Below are 25,076 nucleotides of genomic sequence, written 5' to 3'. Positions count from 1 at the left end.
GATATACATTAAATAATAAGCTTGCTGCATACATATTTAACATAATATACATAACATCTAACAGTTGCAGTGCTATGATTTTGGTTCCAAGCATATCTACCAAGGCAATACAAATGTGAAATAAGTTATAATATGTGAAGAAATAACATTAAACATTGAATAGAAAGCTGAGATATTTTCTCAAAAAGTTAAACTTATGCCATGTTACTTCTTTTCTTTTCCCATTAGGTGCTGTTTTGTATTTTTTTCTGGCTTCAGTAAAATAATGTAACACTTTGGAGCAAACAGGCAGAACAACAAGCCAAAGCTGGAGGCCAGAATGGCAAATGACTCCACTGCATCCGCATAGTTTCCAGGGGAGCTGATGTAAGCAGGGATGAATGCCAGCCACACAGCGCAGAAGATCAGCATGCTAAAAGTGATGAACTTGGCCTCGTTGAAGTTTCCCGGCAACTTACGTGCCAGGAAGGCCAGTACAAAGCAGAGACAAGCTTGAAGACCTATATATCCTAAGACGCACCAGAATGCGAAGCTAGATCCCACACTACACTCCAGTATGATCTTTGAGCGTTCATATTGAGTATTTCGGGATGGATAAGGAGGAGCATCAATCAGCCAAGCTGCACAGATAACTACCTGAACCAGAGTGCAGCTGAAAATAATGGCCCTCTGCTGCTTGGGCCCCAACCACTTCATCAGGTTGTTCCCGGGCCTGGTGGCAGTGAAAGCAGCCAACACCACCAGAGTCTTTCCCAGGATGCAGGAGATGCAAAGTGAAAACGTGATGCTAAAGGCAGTGTGGCGGAGCATGCAGGACCAAAATGTTGGCTCCCCAATGAAAACCAGAGAACAAAGAAAACACAACGTCAGTGCGAACAGGATGAAGAAGCTGAGCTCTGAGTTGTTTACACGGACGATGGCTGAGTTTCTGTGGTAAAAGAACACTGAAAACACAGCTGTCGTGAGGAAGGCACCCACCACAGAGATTACTGTCAAGACTATGCCCACAGAATCGTAGGCCAAGAACTCCACCTTCTTGGGGATGCAGTCTGTTCTGTCCTTGTTTGACCAGAAGTCCTCGGGACAAAATGTGCACTCTATTGAGTCTACAGAGAAGAGGGTCCAAAACAGAGCAGCTCATTTTAGTATTCAAATATTACCTGATTGTGAAATAAGTTTAAATTGGAGTGATTTTTACTCCTTAGTTTTAAGCTTACTTGTCTGATTGCTAATTTTGCCACTGTCACATGGTACACAGTCAAAGCAGCAGACAGGCTGCCCACGACGGACAGCCTTCCGGGACCCTGGAAGGCAGCTGGCACTGCATACAGACACCGGCACCTAATGTGACAGAAACAATAATGGTCTCAAGCTCCACTGTGTCAAAAGAAAGTCCTGAAATTATTAAGCAATTATTGGAGTAGTCCACTGACAAAAAATACCATTTACATAAGTGGTTATGCAGTTTATTAAGAAAATAATACACTGTGCTGTTTCAGCTCCTCAAATGTGAGGATTTTCAGAATATTTCTGTTTAACATAATTGAAAATCATTTCATTACATTTTGTGATGCTGGTGAGACGTAATAAGCAATTTGCAGGCATCACTTTACACTCCAGAGGACTTTAAATACTTTTCTGCTTGCAAACATATTACGGTATCTAATCCTTTTTTAAAATTTTTTTATCGTTAAGTACAAAACGGGATGCATTAAATCACCAAATATGTCACAATGTATGTTTAGCTTTGAATTGACTGTTTACTGTATGAATGCAAAGGGACTCACATCAGATCCAACCTGTCCTGCCCACCTGACTTACCTCCACCTCAACCTACAGAGCTTCAACAGTTGGCATCTGATGAAGCTAAAAACACAGTGGGAGCAGCTTGCCTCACTCTGATGCCCTGCCCACATTATCCTGTCCTCCCGGATCACCAGCTCCTCTCCAGCACGCTTGGTTCCATCAAACAACCCCACGTTGACAAATTCAATGTTCCCACTTGTGCCTCTCTGCCAGTTGATGATATCATAATAGGGAATGGAGTCACCCTTCAGGTCAAAGTTCACCTCCTCCCCGGCTATGTTGAATGTCACTTCCTGGAGGTAGTACTGGAGCTTCAGAAAAAGTGTATAACATGAAATACTCTGAAAAAACAGATTCTAACTGCAGCACCGTAACAGTAAGAATGCTGGATTTTACCTGCCAGGGGAATATGTTGTTGCTTTGAGCACATGAGTTGCTTGGAAAAGGCCCACTGCCTGGTTGACAGAGAAGAAGGTTGTGCAGGGAATGAGCGATTGCATATACAGCCTTATAGACATTATAGGCCACTCTGGGGCTGGATGTGTTCATGTAGGCTGAATGCTGCTCCAACAGTGACTCCTTCCCTGAGCAGAGCGGCAGCTGGGAGGCAGAGGATAGAGAGGACCTGCAGCCATACAGAGCCTCCCACAGCTCCTGCACCAGGAGATCATTGGGATACCTCTGAGGGTTTACTGTCTGCAGGTAGTCGCTGAGTCTGGAGATGTGACCTTTTCTGATGCCAAACCCAATGGTGCCCCCTAGGTAGGGGTAATACTCGCTCCCTGTAAAGACAGATGCTGTGACCCAGGCTTCACTAGCCACCCACTGGATTCCAGTGACGTTCTGCATCATGTAGTCTCTCAAGAATGGTGTCATTTCCCCCTCAGCTGAAAATACCACCACCACTTTTGCCCCAGATCTACGCATCACCTTCACAGAGAAGCACATGATAGACAAGGGGAAAGTTTACAGGACAAAGTGAAATAAAAAACAGCAGATTAAAAGAAAGAGCTCACAGAAACAGCACATAATGTGAAACAGCCCTTAAATTTAGGATATGGTCATTTCCTTATCTGGTGACCACTTGTGTTAACATCAAAAAGGAGGCTGCAGGTGCATATCAATACACCCCTCCTTCCCTTTGTGGATCCAACCAAGCAACCACCAGCATAAATGGGCTAGAAGTCTCTTATACCAGGGAAACAATTTTCACCAGGATTGTCAAATTTTATGACAAAACAAGATAGAAATTTCACACATACATTAAACGCTTTAGTATCACTGATATGTAATCAGCACCTTCTATAAAAGGGAAATGAGGTGAAAGAAAACTCAATGAAATCATCTGTGCTTATTTGTATTACCTGCATGATCTCCAGTGCCCTCTGACGATTATAGAGCAGAGGGATCATTTCTTGGTATGCCACACACACTTTAGTACCCTGTAATTCCCTCAGTAAACCTTGCACAGCAAAGCGGCCATATTCGTGGTCCCCTCGCACCAGCCCCACCCAAGTCCAGTTGAAGCGTACCAGCAGCTGAGCAATGGCCTTCACCTGGGTTCAACAGAAAAAAGAGCCAACTTGCTTGGTCTCAAAACACTGACATAAAAAACAGTTCACTGACATCATTTGAACGTTGTGTGGTAATAACTTCTTTGCTCTTGATTTTGTATAGCACTGCAAAGTAATATGAAAAGATAATATAAGTTTTAGTAAGAAGATTGTACAAATAAGATATGCTGATTACTTGTGTTCAACTCAAAATTACCATATAAACTAGATGAACCGTCTTGGTAAATTGTTTGGTCTCAGAAGGTTTTTACATAAATATGTGACATATTTAAACTTGTGATTTTTGTTCTACAGCACTGAAAAATCCTCAATCATCAAACCCATTCAATTCTGATTTCAAACTCTTACCTGATAATCATCATTAGGGATCACTCTGAAGAAGGTAGGATATTTTCTTCTGTCAGTCAAACATGCACACGAAGAAAAGTAGCTGATCTGTGCAAAGAAGGAAAATAAGAGTACAGTTCAGTGAATTACGTTAATTTTTGAGGGTACAGAGACAAAAAGAACCTCTATTACCATTGAGATCCTGAATGGCTGCAGGATTCTTGACACTACGATGGACTGAGCAGAACCAGATTCCCCAACCACAGCGAGAAGTGGAGACGCACCGCCACACGTTGGAGAGTCGTCCTCACTCATCCCATTCAACACAGACAGAGCAGCCCTCTGGCCAGTCAGTGGATATGCACATGAATCGAAGATTTTGTACCCCAGGGTGTGATTAGGCAGCAGTTCCGGACTCTGGTTTATCTCCTCCACTGCCAGCCTCATGGTCTGAGCCCAGCGGAAAGCCCTGGGATCAAATCTGTAGCTCAGCATACACAAATGCACAGACCACACACACAGTGAGCTCAGTGGAGAGGAGAACATTTTTGATTAGAGACAGAGGTGTTCTTCTGATCTGAAGTACGAAATGCATTTGTATCTATCTTGTGTGATTAAAAAACGGAATAATTCCTTTTGTCCATGTTTTCTCATTCTCTTTTTCTTATACGTAGCAAGTTATACTGTACTATATGTCTGTGGCAGTACTTTTTTCAAATAATATTTGAGATGTTACCTCGAAAGATTCATGTAAGTTGTTTTAGAGAAAATAGACCCATTGTTCAAGCGCTAACTTGCAAGTTATTACTAGTAATTTCAATTGTGTAACAAGGAGAAAATTTCCATTTTTTAAATCAGTACTACCAAATTAAATAGTTCTTTTCTGATAACTTCGTCAGAAATATTTTTAAATTACTGGAGAATTGCAAACATCTAAGATACCAGTCCAGTCTTTTTGTGTCTCTTATTGGAACCTTTTTTTCAAACCTAAATATAAAAGTCACTGTCTAGACATATTCTGAACAAGTGCAGGAAATTATACTGAATTTTAAAAACTACCTGCTATAAATATATGCAGCATAATCGAGTCAATAATTAAACTCACCCATTGCACCTCACTGGTGGTGGCCTGTAGGTGCAGTTTAGGTCCGGCATTTCCTGGTTATAATGAAGGGGAAAGATCCCTCCGATAACATAGTCACCCTCGGCCACAAAACTGGGCTGAAAGTTGTTTTGAAGAGTGCACACTTCAGCAGCAGAGGTAGAACTGGAGATTGGGATGTAAATTAAAGTGAGGACAATGTAAAGCAACGTATTTAAAGTCATATTGTTCCACATCCCCATAAACAGTGAGAGAGTGAAGAATTAGGAAAGTTATATACAGAGTATGATCTTCTCATTATTAATGACAGAGTGCCTCTGGATTGGACATCCATAGCCCCGCCTAATTCACGAAAGCAGGTTAATGCAGACAGAATGACAAAAAATAGATTATGTAAAAGAACAATTCTATTGGAGGTAGAATTTCCTAATAAAATACATCAATTATAACCAAATCTGCACAAATTTCCTCAAGGTGTTCCTGAGATGTCACATTTACGAGAATGGGATGGCCGGATGGGATGAACATGAGGTCACAGTGACCTTGACTTATCAGTTCATCCCTGAGTCCAAGTAAACATATTTGACAAATATGAAGAAGTTCGCTCAAGGTGTTCCTGAGATATCATGTACAAAAGACAGACCTTGGGATGCAGTGACCTTGACCTTTGACCTGCAACATCTAAGCACGTCATCCTTGACTCCAAGAGAACGGTTCCAAATTTGAAGAAATCCTCTTATCTCTTATCTGGAGATAACGTGTTCCCCAGAATAGGACAGATGGATAGGAGGGATGTGAGATCGTAATGACCTTTAATCTTGGACCATCAAAATCTGATAAATTCATTGTTGAGTCCAACTTTACTGTAACCTCGCAATGTTCTGCCAAAACAATCTTCTGTTCATTATTCGACATCATAACTAAGGAACAGAAGTGGAGATCATATTTCACATTTGGTCGGATATTGACTTGGTGACACTGATCTTAGATGTCCACCTTGAAACTGTGATGATTGAAGCATCCACGTTTTTAGAGTTTGTTGCTTCTTTGCAGCAACATTAATATTTGAAGCATTGTTCATCGTCATTGCTTTACGTTTTAGTAACAATGAAGGATAATGATTTAATAATAAACATGTGGAGACAGTGACAGATGTTATTGTAATATTTTTATTTTGGTTATGATGATAAAAAAAATCTAATAGCAAGTACAGTGAATGTACTTAAAACAAGATAATGCCATATTTGTACTATAATAATGTTCAATGGTGGATTATTAATATTTTGCATGTATGTTAAATCCATATGTACATTTATTTATAAAGTGTGTCCCCAAATTCAGTTTAAATGAAATATTTATTTTTTCTGAGTTATTTAATTTTACAGCACTCATACAAAGTCAAAATTTGTACAAATGTCCCTTTACTATTACAGTGCACTACTACAGCATATAAATAAGTATTTTCAAAAGTAGATCAAACAAAGAAATTATATTTTTTTGTTAACATTAATTCCCATTACATGTTTCTTGGTATTTTTCTCTGGCTTCAAAAATATGATATAACATTTAGGTGCAAAAATGCAAATTAACAAGCCAAACGCTGAGGACAATATTGCAAATATTTCCACAGCTACCGTGAACTTTCCAGGAGAGCTGACGTATGCTGGGATGAAGGTGATCCAGACAGCACAGAATATCAGCATGCTGAATGTGATGAATTTGGCTTCATTAAAGTTATCAGGCAACTTTCTTGTTAGAAATGCCAGGACCAAGCACATGATTGCAAGGATCCCTATGTACCCCAGCACCGTGTAGAAGGCAGCCTCAGATCCAGTGTTACATTCTAAAACAATCTTCTTATTGCTGTATCTAAACACCATATCTGGGAAAGGTGGGTTTAACTTCAGCCACAATAAACATATCACTATTTGAATCAAAGTGCAGGAACAAACGATGATCCTTTGCTGTGCAGGACCAAACTTTCCTGCAAATTTGTTGCCAGGAAATGTGGCTCTAAAAGCTGTAACAACAACAATAGTTTTTCCTAAGATACAGGAAATACAAAGTGCAAATGTCACACCAAAAGCTGTGTGGCGCAGCATGCATGTCCAAACTGTTGGTCTGCCAATGAAAGTGAGAGGACAGAGAAAACACAGTAAAAGAGAAAACAACAGACAACAGCTCAGCTCCGAGTTGCTGGCCTTTATTACAGGAGTTTCTCTGTAGTGGATGAAAACCATCATCGTGGCCAGCGACAGGGAGGCCCCTACCAGGGATACAACTGTGATCGCTATTCCCATCGGCTCATGATATGTCAGGAACTCAACTGTTTTAGGAATGCACTCATCTTTCCCTTCATTGGACCAGTATTCCTGTGCACAGGATGTGCAGTCTGCTGCACCTGTTGAGGATAAACAGAAAGTGTGAGTTGGACGTCCTGTTTGCAGAAATTTGATTCAGAGGAAAAAAGTGAAATTAATTTTAACACAATTAAAATCAATGCGGTGCAGTAATATTCTCTAAATATGAAATACTGTATATGCAAACGCTGAATAAATGTCTCTGGATCGTGTATGTTTAGTTCAATGTGGCATCTATGCTTTCAATACATGTCTGTTTACCTGTTGAGTTGGCAATAGTTCCATCAGCACACGGGATACAGTCAAAACAACATGTGGGTTTTCCCTTAATTTGTGCTTTCCTGGTTCCCACTGGACAAACATTTGAGCACACTGATGTGGGGACCTGAGGGGGAAAAAGTACGTAACAATAGTGAAGCCATATTCAGTTGATATTAACAATTTTATTCAGCAAGCCACAGAGCTGAGAAACTACTGTATATGACATTATAATTACCCTTTTTCCTGTCCTCCACACTATCTTTTCCCCCTGGATGCTGATCTTATAATCACCGTTTGCATCAGATGCAAAATAACCCAGTGTCACATGTTGCACCTGCCCGTTTTTCAGCTGCCAGTTAATAATATCATAAGAAGCAGGAGGGTCACCATTCTCATCAAAAAACACATTATCCCCAAACTGATTCCTGAAATGGACTCTTTGCAGGTGATAAGTGACCTGAGAAAAGGATCAGATTACATGCTCATGTAAACAAGGAAAGTTCAGTTTAAATGAATTGTTTATTTACTGATAGTCAGACTATGTGGACTATATTTGCACTGTTTCTCACCTCTTTGGGCTGAATTTTTGATACATTCAAACACGGCTTCACAGGTTTTTCTCCAGCTGGTTGGCAGAATATCAGCTGATGAAGAGCGTGTGCAATAGCATAAACTGCTTTATACACATTATAGGACACTCTGAGCTGTGTGACATTAAAAAACACATCCTGGGAATCCATTAGAGTCTCATTGCCAGTGCATATTTCATTTGGTGCCTCAGTACCTGCCAGTACCCCAGGTAGAAACGGCCTACAGCCTACCATAATCTCCCAGAAATCCCTCACAAATGCTGCACCTGGATCTGTGTAAGGACTAATACCTGTAAGAAATGGGTTTAGATTTGGGATAGGCATCTTCTGCACCACAAATCCCAGGGCTCCACCAAAGGCTTGGTAGATTTCAGGTGTGGAGGGACGAGGTGCTGTTATCCAGGCCTCACTGGCAATCCACTGAATTCCTGTGATGTTCTGTTTCACTACTTCTTTCATCAAAGGATAAAAGTCACCCTCAGGAACAAAAGCCAGAATGACCTTGACAGATGACTGCTTGATAATTTCCACAACATCCAGAATTTTATGCATCGAGTATGTACGCAGAATAGTTCCAACAAAAGCGATACAAATCCCGAGTTTTTTAACCTCTTCAGTAAAAGCCAAGATTCCATTCCGTCCGTAATCGTTGTCGGACTGTATGGCCCCAATCCACTGCCATCCAAAATGTTTGACCAGGGCTGCCAAAGCTTTAGCCTGGAAGTAGTCGCTGGGGATTGTCCGAAAAAAGGTAGGATATTTCGCTCTGTCGCTCAGGCAGGCACATGTTGAGAAGTAGCTTACCTAGAAAAGAGGAAAGGACACTAAAGAAGTTTGAAAAAAAAAAAGAAAAAGAAGCACCTAAACAGTCACTACACAAAGCATCAAATATTTTTTTCTCTTACTATTGGCACTTGAAATGGTCCAAGAGTTCCAGCCACAGCTAAGGACTGAGATGATCCTGACTCTGCTATGAGAGCAGATATAGCTGGAGTACAAGGAGAAGTCATCTCTGTCTCCGCTGGTCCACTGGCCAGTGTTAGTGCAGCACGTAAAGTATTTGTAGGAGATGCACAGGAGTTAAGGATCCTATAGCCAAGAGATATGTTTGGCAGGAGAGTAGGATCTTTGTTGATCTCTTCTATTGCAAATATCATCACTTGAGTCCATCGAAAAGCTCGCAGGTCAAATCTAAAAAAGGTTTGGTGATTGAAATAAATTATATAATGACACAGTTGCAGTTGTGCATGTACATACAATGGCAGGTTTACAAGATAAGAATGAACAGGCATGTATGAAGTGTGGAAATCATACCCGGCACACTTTACTCTGGGCGGCTCCCTCTCAAACGTAGAAGTGCTGCTCATCTCTTTGTTAAAAACCGGGAAAATGCCCCCGATCATTATGCTCCCCTCCTTAAATAAGCTTGGCATGTCAAACCTGCCATACAGTTCACAGCCAGAAACTGTGTACGTGTACAAAACACACAGGAAAACGAGAATGGCTCTCTGCATGTTTGTGCTGCAACATCAAATGCAGATGAGATTACAACTCTTATATCTGTGTTGGATGGAGGCAGACTTGATTTCATCATGAAGGGCTGATTCATTTCCCACAGGGCACAGCTATTTTAGATAAGTAAATTTAGCACAACAGGGATTCCCATATTCAAAGTGCACTTGTCCAAAACATTGATGTGCACATACATACACACAATCCCTTACATAATGCATAATTTAGTCAACAAACTGACTCATTAACAAAGTGTCAATCTATTGATTACAGTAAAGCATCCAAAGCTACGTAGGTGATTCACCATCAATCTGCCTAAATGTAAAACTTGAACATTAGATTATATCATTCATTTGGCAGAAATTTGTTTTAGGCCATTGAACTTTAAAAAAATAAATAAAAATGATGTAGCCCATAGCCATATAATCTGACCTCATAGCCTTATTTTCATATTAGTTATGCTCAGAATAAAGGTATTCAGTTCAATATAAGCATTTTCACTTTAAATGGATTGTTTGCAGTGTACGTCGTGAGCTTCTGGCGTAAACAGAGTACAACCTACCCTGTTTAGTTTTGTCGTATATAATTGGCTGTTCATGAGTTATGTCCCTCTTTCTGAATTGTGATTGGCTGTGGGGAGGGGCGCGAGGAGGGCGCTTGTTTCGGTCAAGCGAAGAAGAGTAAGGGAGCGGCTAGCAGGAAAGCAAATGATAGGCAAAAGCTGAGAAACATATTTCAAATAAATACATATTTCCTCTCTGTATACATTGCAAATTAATACACTGTATAAACTAGGCTGTGTTGAGACTGAGGACCAGTGAACGCCGGGTGTGTGCGGACTGTGAAGAGTTGAACTGCCCAGAAAGCGCTCCGGGTGACCAGAAGAAAGCCTGGCAGCGCCTCTGGCAACGAGGCACACCTGGGATTAACCAGAAAGCGCTCCAGGTGAGCAGGATTAAACCTGGTAGCTCCTCTGGCAACGAGGGAGATAGACTCGCTCCAGCTCGGCCTGTTTATTCCGCCCCGCTCAAAGGCAGCACCCTCCTGACGTCCATCTCTATTACTGAGTATTCAACTTTTATTCGTGTGTATTGTGGATTTGATAATGTGTTTTTAACCAAACATTTTTCTGAATTGGATGTACTGGACCTTTGCTGACCTAGCCAGATTGTTTCTTGTCAGACTTTTATGTATTGTTGCTGGACTATGAGACTTTATTGGTGAGTTATGTTCATACTGTGGTCTTTTGCTTGTTTGGCGGTGGTCTGACATGACTGTTTACTGTGCCCGCTGTGGTGATTGTGTTTTGAATTGTTTTATAACCGTGCATTACTTTAGGAGAAGGCTGCCATGCATATGGTTTTGTGTGTATTGGCAACAAACAAATGTTCAATTATTATTTTGTGGGACTTTATTTTTCATTCATTTTTATTTTCTCTTTTGGACTTTGGAGTGTGTGACTGGATCCATTAAAAAAAAAAAAATAATAATAATAATGAGTGAGGAAATAATCCTTGGCTCACATTCTTAACCAAATCAGGGAATTTAGTTCACAAACTCAGGGTTACCTAAAGGAAAGGATATAAAAGCACCAAATTTATTTTATAACATTTTTCTTTTTTACGACACACAAAACCTCCACAAACAAATAAACATGACAAAATGTGAACTCCGAGAACTTGGGACAGTATCACGCATGTCTGTCCATACAATGACAGATATGTCCACAAGTGGATTGAGTGTCAATGCAATCAAGACCAAGTGAGGTTGAGAAAGGCCTGAAAACCTGAAGTCATGGTGGATCAATACTGTACAATACTGAACAGTGCAATACAGTGTGAAATCATTAGCTCCCAGGTGTGACACCTTCCTTAATATAGTCAATGAAGGGGCTCCAAAGCTTAACAAACTTACAGCTGGCATTGGTCAAAGTATGTCAAACTTTTATTGGCAAGACCATACAAAAAAAAACAGCAATGTAAAAATCATGTTGTGGACAATTGTGGAAGTATGCAGTTACCAAAAGTTACTATTGTAAATCATTATTTCGATTTTGAGTGCAGTGCCTTGTAGACCAAGTTACATCTTTTTGCAGTCATTTTTACATTTGTTGTTCTTGTACATTTTCATGAGCTGATTGGTTAAATTAAAAAGAACAATAGTTACTACTTTCCTAATGGACACTGATGGCAAGCGAGAATGTTTTGTGTTTATCTTTAATCACTTTTATAGTATTTCAATTTGGTTGAATGACTGTTTTCAGTTTATTCAACATTTTACAAGTTAAAGGTTACAAATTACAGCAATGGCTTGTACAGCTACAATAACTGTCAGACTAATAATTTGTTCTCACACCAGGACTGTTTTTTAGAGGTCCTATTTGAACTACAGATTAAAGAGTCCTTGGTGGTATTTTTCCCATCAAATGCTTTTTTGAGTTTTGTTCTGGCCTGAATATAATGATATAGCACTTTGGAACAAAAATACATATCAACAAACCAAAACTGGAGGCCAGAATAGCAAATATCTCCACAGCTACAGTGAACTTCCCAGGAGAGCTGACATACGCTGGGATAAAGGTGATCCAGACTGCACAGAATATCAGCATGCTGAAGGTGATCAGTTTGGCCTCATTAAAACTGTCTGGCAGCTTTCTAGCAAGAAAAGCAAGTATAAAACACAAGAGAGCAAGAATTCCAATGTAACCCAGGACAGCCCAGAAACCAACAGCTGAACCCAGGGCACACTCTAGGATGATCTTTTCTTTATAGTACTTCATGTTCATCTTTGGGAATGGGGGGTTTATTGTAAGCCACAGTATACAAATCACAACCTGAATGAGGGTGAAAGAGAGAATGCTGAGTCTCTGCTGCGTAGGCCCGAACCATTTCATGACATTACTACCTGGAAGTGAAGCCCTGAAGGCCATTAAAACCACCATGGTTTTCCCCAGAACACAAGAGATACAGAGGACAAAGGTGATGCCGAACGCTGTGTGTCGCAGCATGCAGGACCACTCAGAGGGCCGACCGATGAAGGTCAGAGAACACAGGAAGCACAGAGTCAAGGAGAAGAGCAGCAGGAAGCTCAGCTCACAGTTGTTAGCTCTGACAATAGGAGTATCCTTATGAGTCAAAAATAGTATTGATATCAGAAGAGATAAAAATACACCCATTAAAACAAATCCAGTTAAAAGTGCCCCCATGATCTCTTCGTAGGAGAGATACTCAGTAGGTTTCGGAAGACACTGGTCTCTCTTTTCATTTGGCCAAAATTCAGGTGGACAGATAAAACAGTCTGGAGCATCTGTGAAAGATATGACACGAATTTATTATACAAAATAACACCCCAATTTTATCATTCTGTCATGCTTTTCATATATTTTTTTGAAATCCCTACTCACTTGTCTGATTACTAATTGTTCCCTCTGGACACTCGAAGCAGTCAAAGCAGCACACGGGCTTATTCTTGTTTATGGCCTTTCGAGTCCCCGGTGGACACGGTTCTCTGCAGACAGACCTTGGCGCCTGATTAGACAAACGACGGCACGTAAAAACTCAGAAATGAAACAAAAAACACGGCATGTCACGGACATTGAAAAGTTGCTGTAAGTGGCATTAAGTTATGAAAGTTAAACAAAATTACCTCATTGCTCTTTCCTCCCCAAACTATTTTGGTTTCTTTTTTTAGTTTGAATTTTTCACCCTCTGGAAAAGAGGTATCGTATTGACCAATATTTACAATTTCAACAGAGCCGTCCTCTTTCATCTGCCAGTTAACTAAGTCATATTGGGCAAACGAGTCACCATTTTCATCAAAGAAAACCTTGGCCCCGTTTTTTGTCGTAAAGTTCACATGCTTAATGTGTTCCAACACCTAGAGAAGGATAATCAGCACATTTTAGCATATATACAAACGTGAAAGTATAAAAAACACATCAAAACAGTTATGAAAGAAGTGGTACTGTCAAATGAATACCTACAGAGAATAGAATCACCACTTGTAAACCGGTATAAATATATCAGAACTTACTAATTTAGGCTGAACTTCACTCTTGTTCACACAGGCCTTTCCTGTGGTAGGATTGGAGCCATTTTGACATTGCAGTAGTGCATTTAGGGCATATGCTAAAGAGTACACAGATTTGTATACATTCATCTCTGGCCTGAAATATGCCACATCTGTGTAGTCATTGGAAACTGTCCGTAGATCCTCTTCCCCAGTACACATAGTAGAAGTATTTGATGGAGAAAAGCTGCAGTCAAAGAACTTCTCCCAGAATTCTTTAATTATTGAACTCTGTGGTTCATCAGAAGGTTTCAAGCTGAGTAAGAAATCACCAAGACCTGGTATCGATGCCTGAGGGAGGGCGAAGCCCAATGCTCCCTGTAAAATGGCCTTTTTGTCAACAGAAGCCAGGTCTCCCTGTGTGATCCAAGCTTCACTGCCAACCCACTGCTTTCCAGTTATGTTATATGCCTCCACTTCGGACAGGAACGATTTGGTTGAAAAAAAGGCCATAAAGAGCAGAACCACCTTTGACGAGGATTCTCTCAGAGCTTTTACAATAGCTTTCAATTGTTTGTCAGATGTATTTGAGTAACTCAGCCTGTATTCAACACATATGCCTTCTTTCTGTCCTTCCTTCACAAAGTCAGCTGTACCCGCATCTGAGTACAGGCCTGCAGTATAAATAATCCCCACCCAGCGCCAGTCAAAGTATTTCATGAGATGCACCAGACCAGTGATTTGGAAGCGGTCACTTGGCACAGTTCTGAAGAACGTGGGGTAAATTCTTTTGTCACTTAAACAAGCACAGGTGGAGAGGTGGCTCACCTTCAAAGACAAGAACAAAAAAACATATTAAACACAACAAGGCCATGAATGTTTTAAAAATGTAAATGTAAGTAAACGACGTAGGACTGTCTGCAGTTAGCTTCCAGTCATTTTCTTCTCACCTGTGGGATTAACAGCGGGCTAAGCATGAGGTTTATGTCTTCACTAACCCCAGAGGATGAATGGCCTAAGAGAGCCTGGATCTGCCCACTGCAGCCATCTGAGTCCTCTCCATTCACAGCTTCTACAGCTGCTCGTATCAGGTTTTCACTCCCACAGCCGTTGTACAGCCTGTAGCCCAGACTCACTCCGGGAAGGAGCACAGCATCCCTGTTGATCTCCTCCACCGTGAAAATCATTGTCCTGGCAAACTTTAGTTCCCTGTCATTCAAGCTGCAAACATGGTGTTAGTATTGACGCATTCCTAATAAACGCATTATTACAGACCCATCATTTTGCAACACATCCCACTGGGACATTAAGCATTTCCCTTATATAACATACATATATTATTATTTTAAATTTTTTTTTTTTTTTTTAACCTTTACCTTTTGCAGTATGTAGATGGCAATGCCTGGTAGCCTTTATCTATCAGTTTCCGTCGACTACTCATAGAGAAAACTCCTCCGATAATAAGATCACCGTCTTTAGAAGACTCCATGAACCCAGTCTGCCCGATCACTTTGCATGTTTGGTTCTCTGACTTTGTCCTTGCCAGCAAGGTGAAGAAGATAACAGTGATCCAACCCATCATGAGCCACCCTCCCCTTCCCTGAAGCAGCTGTGACCTGACCTTTATAGTATCGTCTACCGCGAGAGAAATATCACCTGCCAATATGAGCACATTCTCAATTCTCCAAAGATGATTGTGTTGTTTACGCATCACTGAAACCGACCCTGCAGATTGACATGTAGAGGACAGACATCTGATTTACATTTTTTTTTGGAGAATTTACACAAGTCCTTTTAGGATAATGAAGTATTAAACATGTGGAGATATGCTGTATTAGACAGTAATAGTTAGATTTCACAGTCAAGGATTTAATGAACGTTCCCTGTCTGTATTTTACTCAAGCAGTCATGAGAGCAGAGCTTCAGAGTAGTAATTCACAGTTACTGTGTAAATAACCAGTATAATTTTGCTATAAGATGATAAGCTGTGCCATAAAATCATGCATTACATTTTTAAACAACCATTATTGAACATCATAAAAAGAACCCGTTGTTACCAGGCTCTGGAGCTCTTTAGGTAAAACTGTGTGACGCTATGAGATTAGATGTCACGGTGCAAACAGGAGAAACATGTGAAGACAACTACATCCCTCAGAAAGTTCTGCGAGTGTAATGTCGGATGTGCTGCGCAAACAACGTCCCTCATCTCAGAGATGAAGCTGAAGACAAATTTCTTGAACAAGGTGAAGATTTTAGAAGTTGGATGCCATTTGTTAACAAATTAACAAGTTAACAGTGCAAGTGAGTCTCTTTCTCTTGTGTGTGTGTGTGTGTGTGTGTGTGTGTGTGTGTGTGTTGCCTTTAGCACAGAGATAAGACAATAATATTTTTGGGGTCAAGGTTATTGCCTTGTACCTCAAAAAATGTGGTTGTGGCTCAAGACTAGGCTAATTATGACAACATTTCGAAATGATGAAGTAGTGACATTTTATATCCAAAAGGTCAACTTCCCAGTGACATCAATATATTCTGCATAAACACTTTTCTGGCCATTATTCAACACTATAATTCAAGAACAGATGAGAATATTGTGACTGTATTTCACATAATTGTTAAATATTGGATTGGTGACACTAATCTTGGGTGGTCCACCTTGAACCTGTGGCGACTGTATGGATCTGTGTTGTCGGGTTGAAGATGTGCGAGGCATCGACAGTTTAGAAAATGTAGCATCTTCCCAACAACATCCATATTTAAAGTGTTGTCTGCTGTCATGGCTGCAACTTTGTGTCGTCAGAATCAGATTAATTGGCCAAACTGAAGCACATGAATAATACGAGGTGACTGAACTATTAACCTTGTGTACAGTGCTTTTATAGTCTTGTTTTATGCTGAACCAAACATCACAGCTCAACGTGTTCATTCACTTAATGCATGTGAAGGAGTGCATCTAAACATGGATGTGACTGTTTAGTGAATAAAAGCCAACAAAAAAAAGTCAATGCAATGTTTTAATATCAGAAAAAAATCTAAATGAGGGGGAAATTGATGCTTACGGGTTAAATTTTATATTTTTAATCAACATTTTTTAGAATTCTCGTACTTTGTTTTCATTTGCATATAATATGGCAGCTTTAATGGTACAGAAGGATGCTCGAAAAGGAACTTTAAATCAAGCTGCTGATCTTTATAACCAGTACATACTTTGCTGGCATCCTTGAACTCTGTAGGCAGGTAACCAGTTGCACATGAAAGAGGACAGTCAAAAAATTCAGTTTAGTCAGGATAGATTGTAGCAAGCAGGGAAGTGAGACAAACACACTGTACAAAGTAGCCAGTAGCTCCATCTGCCCTAACACAGCCCAGGGTCTTAATGCTGATCCCACACTACCCTCAACAAGTACGTCTTGAGACCAGTGTTTCATGCTCTTATCTGGGAAAGGAGCACTTAACGTCAGCCAGAGGAAAAACACGGTAAATGGTAGAGCCCTAAATTGCCGTTTCATGACGGTATGAGCAGCCCTGAAGCCAATTAACACGTGTAGAGTTCTTCCCAGAGCAAAGGAGAGGTACATGGCTGTCACGGACCACTCGGACGGCCGGCGGATGGTGACCGATGGTGAACAGCAGCGCAGTGCTACGGTAAACAGCGTCACCATTGTGGAGTTGTGGTCATGAGCGCGACTGACTCGGTTGAATGTTTTTTTTCTTGTTGTGTAGGTTGTAAGCAGTAACACAGCTGCCAGAAAAATTCTTCCAACCCATCTGCTGGAGTCTGTAGGTCGCACACTCTCCACCCGGCCTGTACAAACAGGGACTTTGATGCCATCTGAGGGGGGTAGGGGGGAACACGATTAAATAAATGGTTAAAACAAATAACAAATAAGCGGGCTCTCCTTGTAATAAATGACACACTTCACTCTTTGCTTTTTTATAACATTACCTGCTGCTGTTAGAAATGCCTTTTTTGGACAATTGAACGTGGATTGCATCTGTTGATGGAGGATATTAAAATTAGTTCATGCACACATCATTAAATTAATGCGCTTAAAGGTGGTTAATATGAGAATGTATGACAACCATTTTTACTCATGGTCATACTGAATTTAAAGAATAATGCTTATAGATTGATATATCAATAGGGTGCATAAATACCACACACACGCATATCACCACTGAAGTAACACGTGAAATGTATTACCTTCTTTTCTAAACTTAATTACAACTAATACAAAGTGTGCGTGGTTGATATATATTTGCTTGGACAGTTCACTGTCCGGCCTTGGCAGGGGGGAGCACTGATGACACAGAGAAACTGCTGCTCTTCATAGAACAAGGCTGCACACACACCTTAACACAGCAAATCCAAATATAAGCTCTCTTTGATCCTTCAGAGGATTTATGGCTCACTTGGGTGTCAGACAGTATGAAGATGAAGTGTTCTGAAAATTCAAGGCTAAAAACTTGCAGGATTTTGTCGTCAAGGTTGCACACCTTCCAGATGCAGATACAATCCATTCTTTTCCCGTTGTACATTAGAACAAGGGTGGGGATGTGGTGGGCCACACATGTCAGGAGGATATTTCTGTAAGTCACGTGTGTGCTGTGGTAATCGGATGTTTTCTGTGTCAAGGAAAATTACAGACATGAGATCAGGAATAAATGTCACAATAACCGTCATGATGGAATATTATAAATTCAGTAGTCATTTCACATGCAGGGAGATTAATTTGGGGCGCTTACCTCTATCATAAGTAGGTGACAACTGGTCTTGGACAGGGAATGTACAAAAATGTGCATAATTTTACACCTGCAGACACGCCTGTTTTCCTTCTCACCATCCTTGGCTCTTTTCAACAGGTTCACACAACCATTACAGAGCATGCCGTCATAACATACACCAGGAAAGACAGTAAAGTCTTTTGTGACCATATCTTGTGTGAAAGTCCTCCCAAAGGCAACAGTAGAGCTAAACAGGCATGGGGAAAAAAATACAAACATAAGTTTGTTACTTTGCATTATATAGTAGATTATCACATATTCATAACACTTACCTAATGCCATACATTGCATTAACTACTGCTCATCATTTCTGGCACAAACTAACACTTAAAAAAGCAGAAAATGCAGAATCCTGGTAAAACACCTTCTCATGTGAGTGGATAAAGAGAAAACCATGGTGACACATATAATTAGAGTGAAATGATTTCAGATTGTAATTGACTCAAAAACTTCTCCTGAGATTATCTAATTGCCTTTTGAGGGGTCTCTCAATATGGTGTTTAGGCCCTGATAATTCAAGCTGGTTCCCTTCTGAGAAAAATCATTAAATTACAAGCTAATTGTTGATGAATCTGTGGGAAACCACTCTGGGGTATCCAGGTCCTTGACAAGAAAAAAGCATGTTAATGAGCAAGATACAAGTGAAAAAAAATGGAGAAAACAGACATCAATACTTAGGAGTGCTTTACTCACCTCTCGTATATCGGTGTTAGTTTAGTTTTGTCATTGAGTTGAATGACAACATTTTTACGTGGTGCACTTAAGGCCTTTGTTTCTTCATAATGCCCATGCTGACTCAGCTCACACTGGTCCAGGCTGAGCCAAGTGCCAGATGACACCATCCAAAGGAGTAGTGTTAAGACAACAAATGGGACTGGTGTCATCTCAAAGCCTTGCCTGTGGCACACGTGTTTCTTGGAAGGATGTGTTTTATAGCTTCCTCTCTGCTACTCAAGTGTAGGAGGCAACGTAATGGGCCATTCGGAGTGGTACATGCAAATTATCATTGCGAAAGACTTGAAGAATCTCGGGCATGAAGACTAAATCTGACAGGAATACACATGAGCCCTGTTTCTCAACAACAATCGATCTTAGAGTGTTTACTGAGACCTTAAAGTTAAACAGTTAAGTTAAGCGCAAACAGTTAGTACATTTGAAAGAAATAATGTATTTAATTGTCATTTAAGCCACAACGTGAATTACATAAATTACAGAATATATGTGCATGTTACAACTCAAGAGAGTACTTTAACCAAGGACGTTGGTTACCTGGTTGTGATTACATGTATGAAAAGGACAAAGTGAAAAAGGACTTTGCACTCTTGGTTTGTGTTTGTTGATTAGATATTATTTTTCTATGAGAAATAACAGTGCAGATTCTACTTGTGCTCTTTTTCCACTGCAGGTACCAGCTCTGCTCTTCTCGACTGGCTTTTGGTACCAGGTACTTTTCTGGAATATATTTTCCACTGGAGACAGCACCCCCACTATGTGCTGCGGAAAGTCTGCACCTCCTAGATTGATAAAGGCATGATTTTATGGGTTGCCATTATTGCCACTTAGTAATGGTGGGTTGGTGCAGGATGTTACGTAACATATTACACAAGTTTACTGCAGCTACCGATTGTGACGATTTTCTTACAAATGGTTTGCAATATTTTCATGTCAACTTTTAGTATTGGTAGTACCAGATGCGATACACAGCTTTTTCCCAATGGCAACTAAAAAAAAAGCGTGTAGAGTCGAGCTGGTGCAGCCAGTGGAAAAAGGGCTTTAGCCCAGTTTATAGCCAAGTACCTCGCTAGCTGTTTGGAGAGGTTCCAGATTTTTCAATTTCTGCTCATTCTGTGTGAAATGTGAATAATACAAAAAGAAACTGCTTGTGTCACCATCTACACTCCATGTCTGCAGGGCAGCCCTCCACAGTGCAAAGGGCTTTTTTCATTTTGGCTGTCACAGTAGGAAAAGGATGGGTGTAAATGTTAAGAATAATCAATATTGTTGTTAGCTACACTTGTGGTTTGACCATTTGCATATGATTTGAAGGGCCAGATATACAGTGAAGCATGAAGGCAGAGACGTGCAGTAACGCCACATGGTCCATGCAATAAAAGATGCATCCATGGCAACACGTTGGTCTGTCTGAAAGCCTTGAGTGCACAGGTGGACGACGGGGCGTTGCGCAGGCTTCTTTAAGTGAGAACTCCATAACCTTTAAAAAATGTACATTTATAGAATACCTAATCTAATATAAATATGCACTAACAAGTGAAGATAAGCCAGCAATCTCCACATTTCTGCAACAAACTGGTCTAGGAAGGATGGCAAACAAAATTACCCAATGTAAGTCAGTCAAAAGATACAGAATGAATGGTCAGATTTGAGTAAATGTCAAAAATGCAATCAAAGATTTCATTAATAACCAACAATTATGTTAAAATTTGATTAATTTAGGAATTTATTATATATAGAAATGAGAAAGGTATTTTGGAAAGCAGATACTGATTAAATGATTTCACATACAAACTTTTTTTTAGTGTTTGTATAGTATGTCAGTAACAACAGTGGGTTTGTTTACACAATGGAAAAATGCAGGATTTTAAACATTAATAGACACTGGGAAATTCATTAACCATTAAAAATAATTTTTAAAACTCAAAAGACAGGCGTTACAATGATGTCAAATTATCATGGATAATGTTTAGTTTTTCCCATTATGTGTTTCTTAGTATTCTGTTGTGGCTTAAACAAAATGATGTAACATTTTGGCAGAAAAATGCAGAAAAGAAGTCCATAACTGGAGGCCAGAATAGCAAATATCTCCACAGCTACAGTGAACTTCCCAGGAGAGCTGACATACGCTGGGATAAAGGTGATCCAGACTGCACAGAATATCAGCATGCTGAAGGTGATGAATTTAGCTTCGTTGAAATTATCAGGCAGCTTTCGGGCCAGAAAAGCGAGTACAAAACACAACATAGCTAAGAGCCCTATGTATCCTAACACAGCCCAGAAGCCTACAGTTGAGCCCAGAGCACACTCAAGTATAATCTTCTCATTGTAATGGTTCATATTTTTATAGGGGAATGGAGGGTTGATTGTTAACCATAGTATGCAAATTACAACTTGTATGAGAGTGAAAGCCAGAACGCTGAGTCTCTGCTGCGTAGGCCCGAACCATTTCATGACATTACTACCTGGAAGTGAAGCCCTGAAGGCCATTAAAACCACTATAGTTTTCCCCAGAACACAAGAGATACAGAGGACAAAGGTGATGCCGAACGCTGTGTATCGCAGCATGCAGGACCACTCAGAGGGCCGACCGATGAAGGTCAGAGAACACAGGAAGCACAGAGTCAAGGAGAAGAGCAGCAGGAAGCTCAGCTCACAGTTGTTGGCTCTGACTATAGGAGTTTCATGGAAGTGAAAGAACACTAATGCTATAATAGTGCTCAAAATCCCCCCCATCAAACAAAAGAATGTTAAAATGATCCCCATGACCTCCGTATAGGACAAAAAATCAATTCCCTTCAAGATGCATGTGTCTCCTCTGGTGTTTGGCCAGAAATCAATGGGACATTTGAAGCACTCTGTAGAGTCTGTTTCAGAAAGAGACACAATGGTGTTTAGGCTAATGAGGAAGAAGGAAAAGCACACTACATGCAGCATATTCCATTTGTGAAATTTATTTTTGTGTAAGTCTGACCTGTGACGTTGCTTATTTCTCCTTCTGCACACAGAATACAGTCATAACAGCAAACAGGTTTTCTTTTGTGCAGGACTTTGCGTTTTCCAGGCGGGCAGCTCTCACTGCACACCGACACAGGCACCTGGTGGAGTTGTAGGTGACCCACAGTATATTCAATTTGATTCATCAACATTCATCAAAGCTATGAACATTTTTATTTGCTCCATGCTATTCTACTGGGTTATAACATATTATGCAGTATGACGTTGTGACTGACAAGCCAGAAATGTAAAAACAAAGCAATATGAATGTGTACCGTATCACTTCCTCCTCCCCAAACAATATCCATGCCATTCATAATAAACTGATGCTCACTGGGCAGAGTGGCATCAAAAATACCAACTGTGGCAACATGCATGGTCCCTGAGGTTACGTGTTGCAAATTTACGAGTTCATATCTCGCATATGAATCTCCATTTTGGTCAAACGTCACTCTCTCCCCCTCACTTGTTGTGAAGTTGACATTCTGTAAATAATGTAGCACCTGTAAAGAAGAGGAAGGACCTTTATGCGTTTTATTGGAAATCTAAACGTTTCAGAATTTCTAAAGATCACTAACCTTGGTCTCCTTCCTCACCTGCCATGGTGGAACGTTTTTAATATCAGCACAGCTCCCATTGTAGAAGGGGCCATTCCCCTCTTTACATGTGACCAGGTTGTGGAGAGCGTTGGCCATGGCGTAAGCTGACTTGTAAACATTATTAGTGAATCTCAGCTCAGAAACATCTGTAAAGTATGATTGAACACCCTTTAAGCTCTCAGAGCCGCTGCATGGCTTCCTTTGACTGTTTACGCTGTTGTTCAGAGAGCAGTCAAACATGTCTTCCCAGAAATCTCGGACAAACTGACTGCCAGGAAACTGGGAAGGTTGGAGCCGCCTCAGGTGCTCCTCCAACCCGGGGATCTGAGCTCGGCCGGTAACAAAGCCCAGCGAGCCCACCAGCACGCCGTGTCCCTCGCTGTCAGTCAGGGAGTGATCTGTGATCCAGGCGTCACTGCCGATCCACTGCAGTCCCGTAATGTTCTGTTTGTACAACTCACCCGCCAGCACTTTAATCTCTCTGTGAGACATGAAAGCCACAATGACTTTAGAGGTGGAGTACTTCACAGTTTCTAGTATTTGATCTAACTCACAAGGAGGACCTGTTTGCTCAAACGTCCGGTAGTACTCTATGTACACCCCTTCTTCCTGTGCCACTTGTATGAATGAGGCGATCCCGTTGATGCCGTACTCATTTTTGTTACTTATCGCCCCGACCCATGTCCAGCCGAAGTGCTTGACCAGCTTTGCCAGGGCTCTGCTCTGATGGAGGTCACTGGGAATTGTTCGGAAGAACGATGGAAACTCCTCTCTGTCGCTCAGACATGTGCAGGTTGCAAAGTGACTGAGCTGTGCAAAGGAAATTTGGAAGAGTGGGAAATTTGTTACTAACAAATCAGTCATCTAGGAAACTCTCATATACAACTAAATATCTAAACTATTAGAGAAAGTGATCATGAAAGGTTTTGAAATTCACAACTCAAATGGCAGGCAACTGAGATAAATGCGTTTGTATAGGATTTTTCGTCGTTATTTATGCATACACACAGAATAGAAGTAAGATATTTACCACTGGTACGTAGAATCTTCCAATAATCCGAGCAAATCCGACTGTTGGTGCTGAACCGGAGTGGCCTAGTACAGCCTGAGCTGCGTCAGCCTTTGTACAGTTCCTCTCATCTATGATCTCTCTCTGCCCGTTGGCTAAATCTAGAGCAGACTTCATAATGTTTGTCATTCCACATGAATTGTATATCCTGTAGCCCAGTGTGTGGTTCGGCAGAATAGCAGGGTTTTTATTGATTTCCTCTATTGCAAAGATCATGGTCTGGGCAAATTTGAATTCTCTTACGTTGATGCTAGAAAAAAAAACAAAAAACATACATGTTTTAAAAACAATTTTTGATGTGCACAAAATGTATTGAAAGCACATTATAGAACTAAATCTAAATTGCATTTTGTATGACTTATACATAAAAGCGTGAAATTAAATGATACAATTTTTTTTTTTTTAAACACACTTACTTGAGGCATGTTGGAGGACTGGGCCGGGTTTGAAACGTCGGCACGCTGCCCGTGTACTCAGTACGAAAGGTGAAGATGCCCCCTAAGATGAAGTCTCCGGCCTTGGTCAGCTCTGGTGGTTGCGTCCTCCCCTGCAACCGGCACACAGGTGTCCCTCCCCTGATCAGATGAACTAAGAGGACCAGCTTCAGCAGTGGCATTGCTCCGCTTTGCAGACTGGCCTCTTTACCTCTGCTTGCCCATGACGCCCTTTATGCCCTCAGTATGAATGTTCAGCCTAGTTTCTGCCCATGCTCATGTCCGTGGAGCTACTGCTTTGATTTAGGTGCCCGAGGGAAAAGGGGAAAAAAAAAAAGGGGGTGTGGTGTATAACAATCGGAGAGTTCGCAGTAAATACACTCAGAATATATCTTGTTTATGTTTTAGTTCTTCTTTTTTAGCGCGTGAAGCTGAATACTCTCGGGGGGTGTTAGAGGTAGAGTGCAAAAAAAGAGGTTTCACATACACAGTTACACATTAAAGCTGTATCGTAAATTTCAGTGAGCAACTTCTGTGTAAAATTCTTCAGTTCTTAAGTCATTCAGTGAATCTCAACCATACGTTGATGTCACCATGATGCCAATGTCTTTATTAACCAGCTGAAGTCATTTTTTTAATCAAATTTTTATAAATCTGATGTCTCTGTTCGCAGAAAATATGAGTAGTTTTCTCATGTATTGTGTACATTTTTTTGAAAATTTAGCTAGCTACCAACACCAACCTTGACAGTTATTTGAAAAATATTTATTTAGTCGTTTTTAAAAAAACAGCTTTTTTTGTTAATTTTGATAAGAGGCTTATGTTTTCAGCCTTTCACGTTGTCCACATGTTTCTTTGCAGGACATCTCACTTTTGGCATTTAGGCCATGAGTAAACAGCTGAAACCAGGAAAATATCTGGGG

The 25,076-nt window shown here is 40.6% G+C and overlaps 4 protein-coding genes across 4 annotated transcripts; all 4 read right to left on the bottom strand.

Annotated features, from left to right (window-relative positions):
* Positions 1 to 204: 204 nt before the first annotated feature.
* Positions 205 to 4,877, bottom strand: LOC138196946 (extracellular calcium-sensing receptor-like). The gene is made up of 9 exons (XM_069147337.1): positions 4,813 to 4,877; positions 3,900 to 4,188; positions 3,729 to 3,815; positions 3,171 to 3,362; positions 2,467 to 2,736; positions 2,203 to 2,406; positions 1,911 to 2,117; positions 1,218 to 1,341; positions 205 to 1,106 (listed from the first exon to the last, which is right to left on the bottom strand). Exons 1-9 carry the CDS (start codon positions 4,860 to 4,862, stop codon positions 205 to 207), a joined length of 2,325 nt encoding a protein of 774 aa, XP_069003438.1. The 5' UTR covers positions 4,863 to 4,877.
* Positions 4,878 to 6,296: 1,419 nt separating this feature from the next.
* On the bottom strand, positions 6,297 to 9,471 carry LOC138196944 (extracellular calcium-sensing receptor-like). The gene is made up of 6 exons (XM_069147334.1): positions 9,335 to 9,471; positions 8,926 to 9,211; positions 8,000 to 8,824; positions 7,666 to 7,887; positions 7,431 to 7,554; positions 6,297 to 7,210 (listed from the first exon to the last, which is right to left on the bottom strand). The coding sequence occupies exons 1-6, from the start codon at positions 9,451 to 9,453 to the stop codon at positions 6,297 to 6,299; spliced, it is 2,490 nt and encodes an 829-aa protein (XP_069003435.1). The 5' UTR covers positions 9,454 to 9,471.
* A 2,453-nt stretch (positions 9,472 to 11,924) lies between these two features.
* LOC138196943 (extracellular calcium-sensing receptor-like) lies at positions 11,925 to 14,754 on the bottom strand. The gene is made up of 5 exons (XM_069147333.1): positions 14,491 to 14,754; positions 13,565 to 14,368; positions 13,178 to 13,408; positions 12,936 to 13,059; positions 11,925 to 12,838 (listed from the first exon to the last, which is right to left on the bottom strand). Exons 1-5 carry the CDS (start codon positions 14,725 to 14,727, stop codon positions 11,925 to 11,927), a joined length of 2,310 nt encoding a protein of 769 aa, XP_069003434.1. The 5' UTR covers positions 14,728 to 14,754.
* A 6,256-nt stretch (positions 14,755 to 21,010) lies between these two features.
* On the bottom strand, positions 21,011 to 23,962 carry LOC138197520 (extracellular calcium-sensing receptor-like). The gene is made up of 5 exons (XM_069148396.1): positions 23,681 to 23,962; positions 22,648 to 23,460; positions 22,327 to 22,554; positions 22,029 to 22,152; positions 21,011 to 21,921 (listed from the first exon to the last, which is right to left on the bottom strand). The coding sequence occupies exons 1-5, from the start codon at positions 23,933 to 23,935 to the stop codon at positions 21,011 to 21,013; spliced, it is 2,331 nt and encodes a 776-aa protein (XP_069004497.1). The 5' UTR covers positions 23,936 to 23,962.
* Positions 23,963 to 25,076: the final 1,114 nt, after the last annotated feature.

This window comes from Embiotoca jacksoni, unplaced genomic scaffold, assembly GCF_022577435.1.
Source record: "Embiotoca jacksoni isolate LCO1_2020_lvr unplaced genomic scaffold, fEmbJac1.0.p SCAF_14, whole genome shotgun sequence".
NCBI lineage: Eukaryota > Metazoa > Chordata > Actinopteri > Embiotocidae > Embiotoca > Embiotoca jacksoni.
This window is presented reverse-complemented; position numbering and strand designations above follow the sequence as displayed.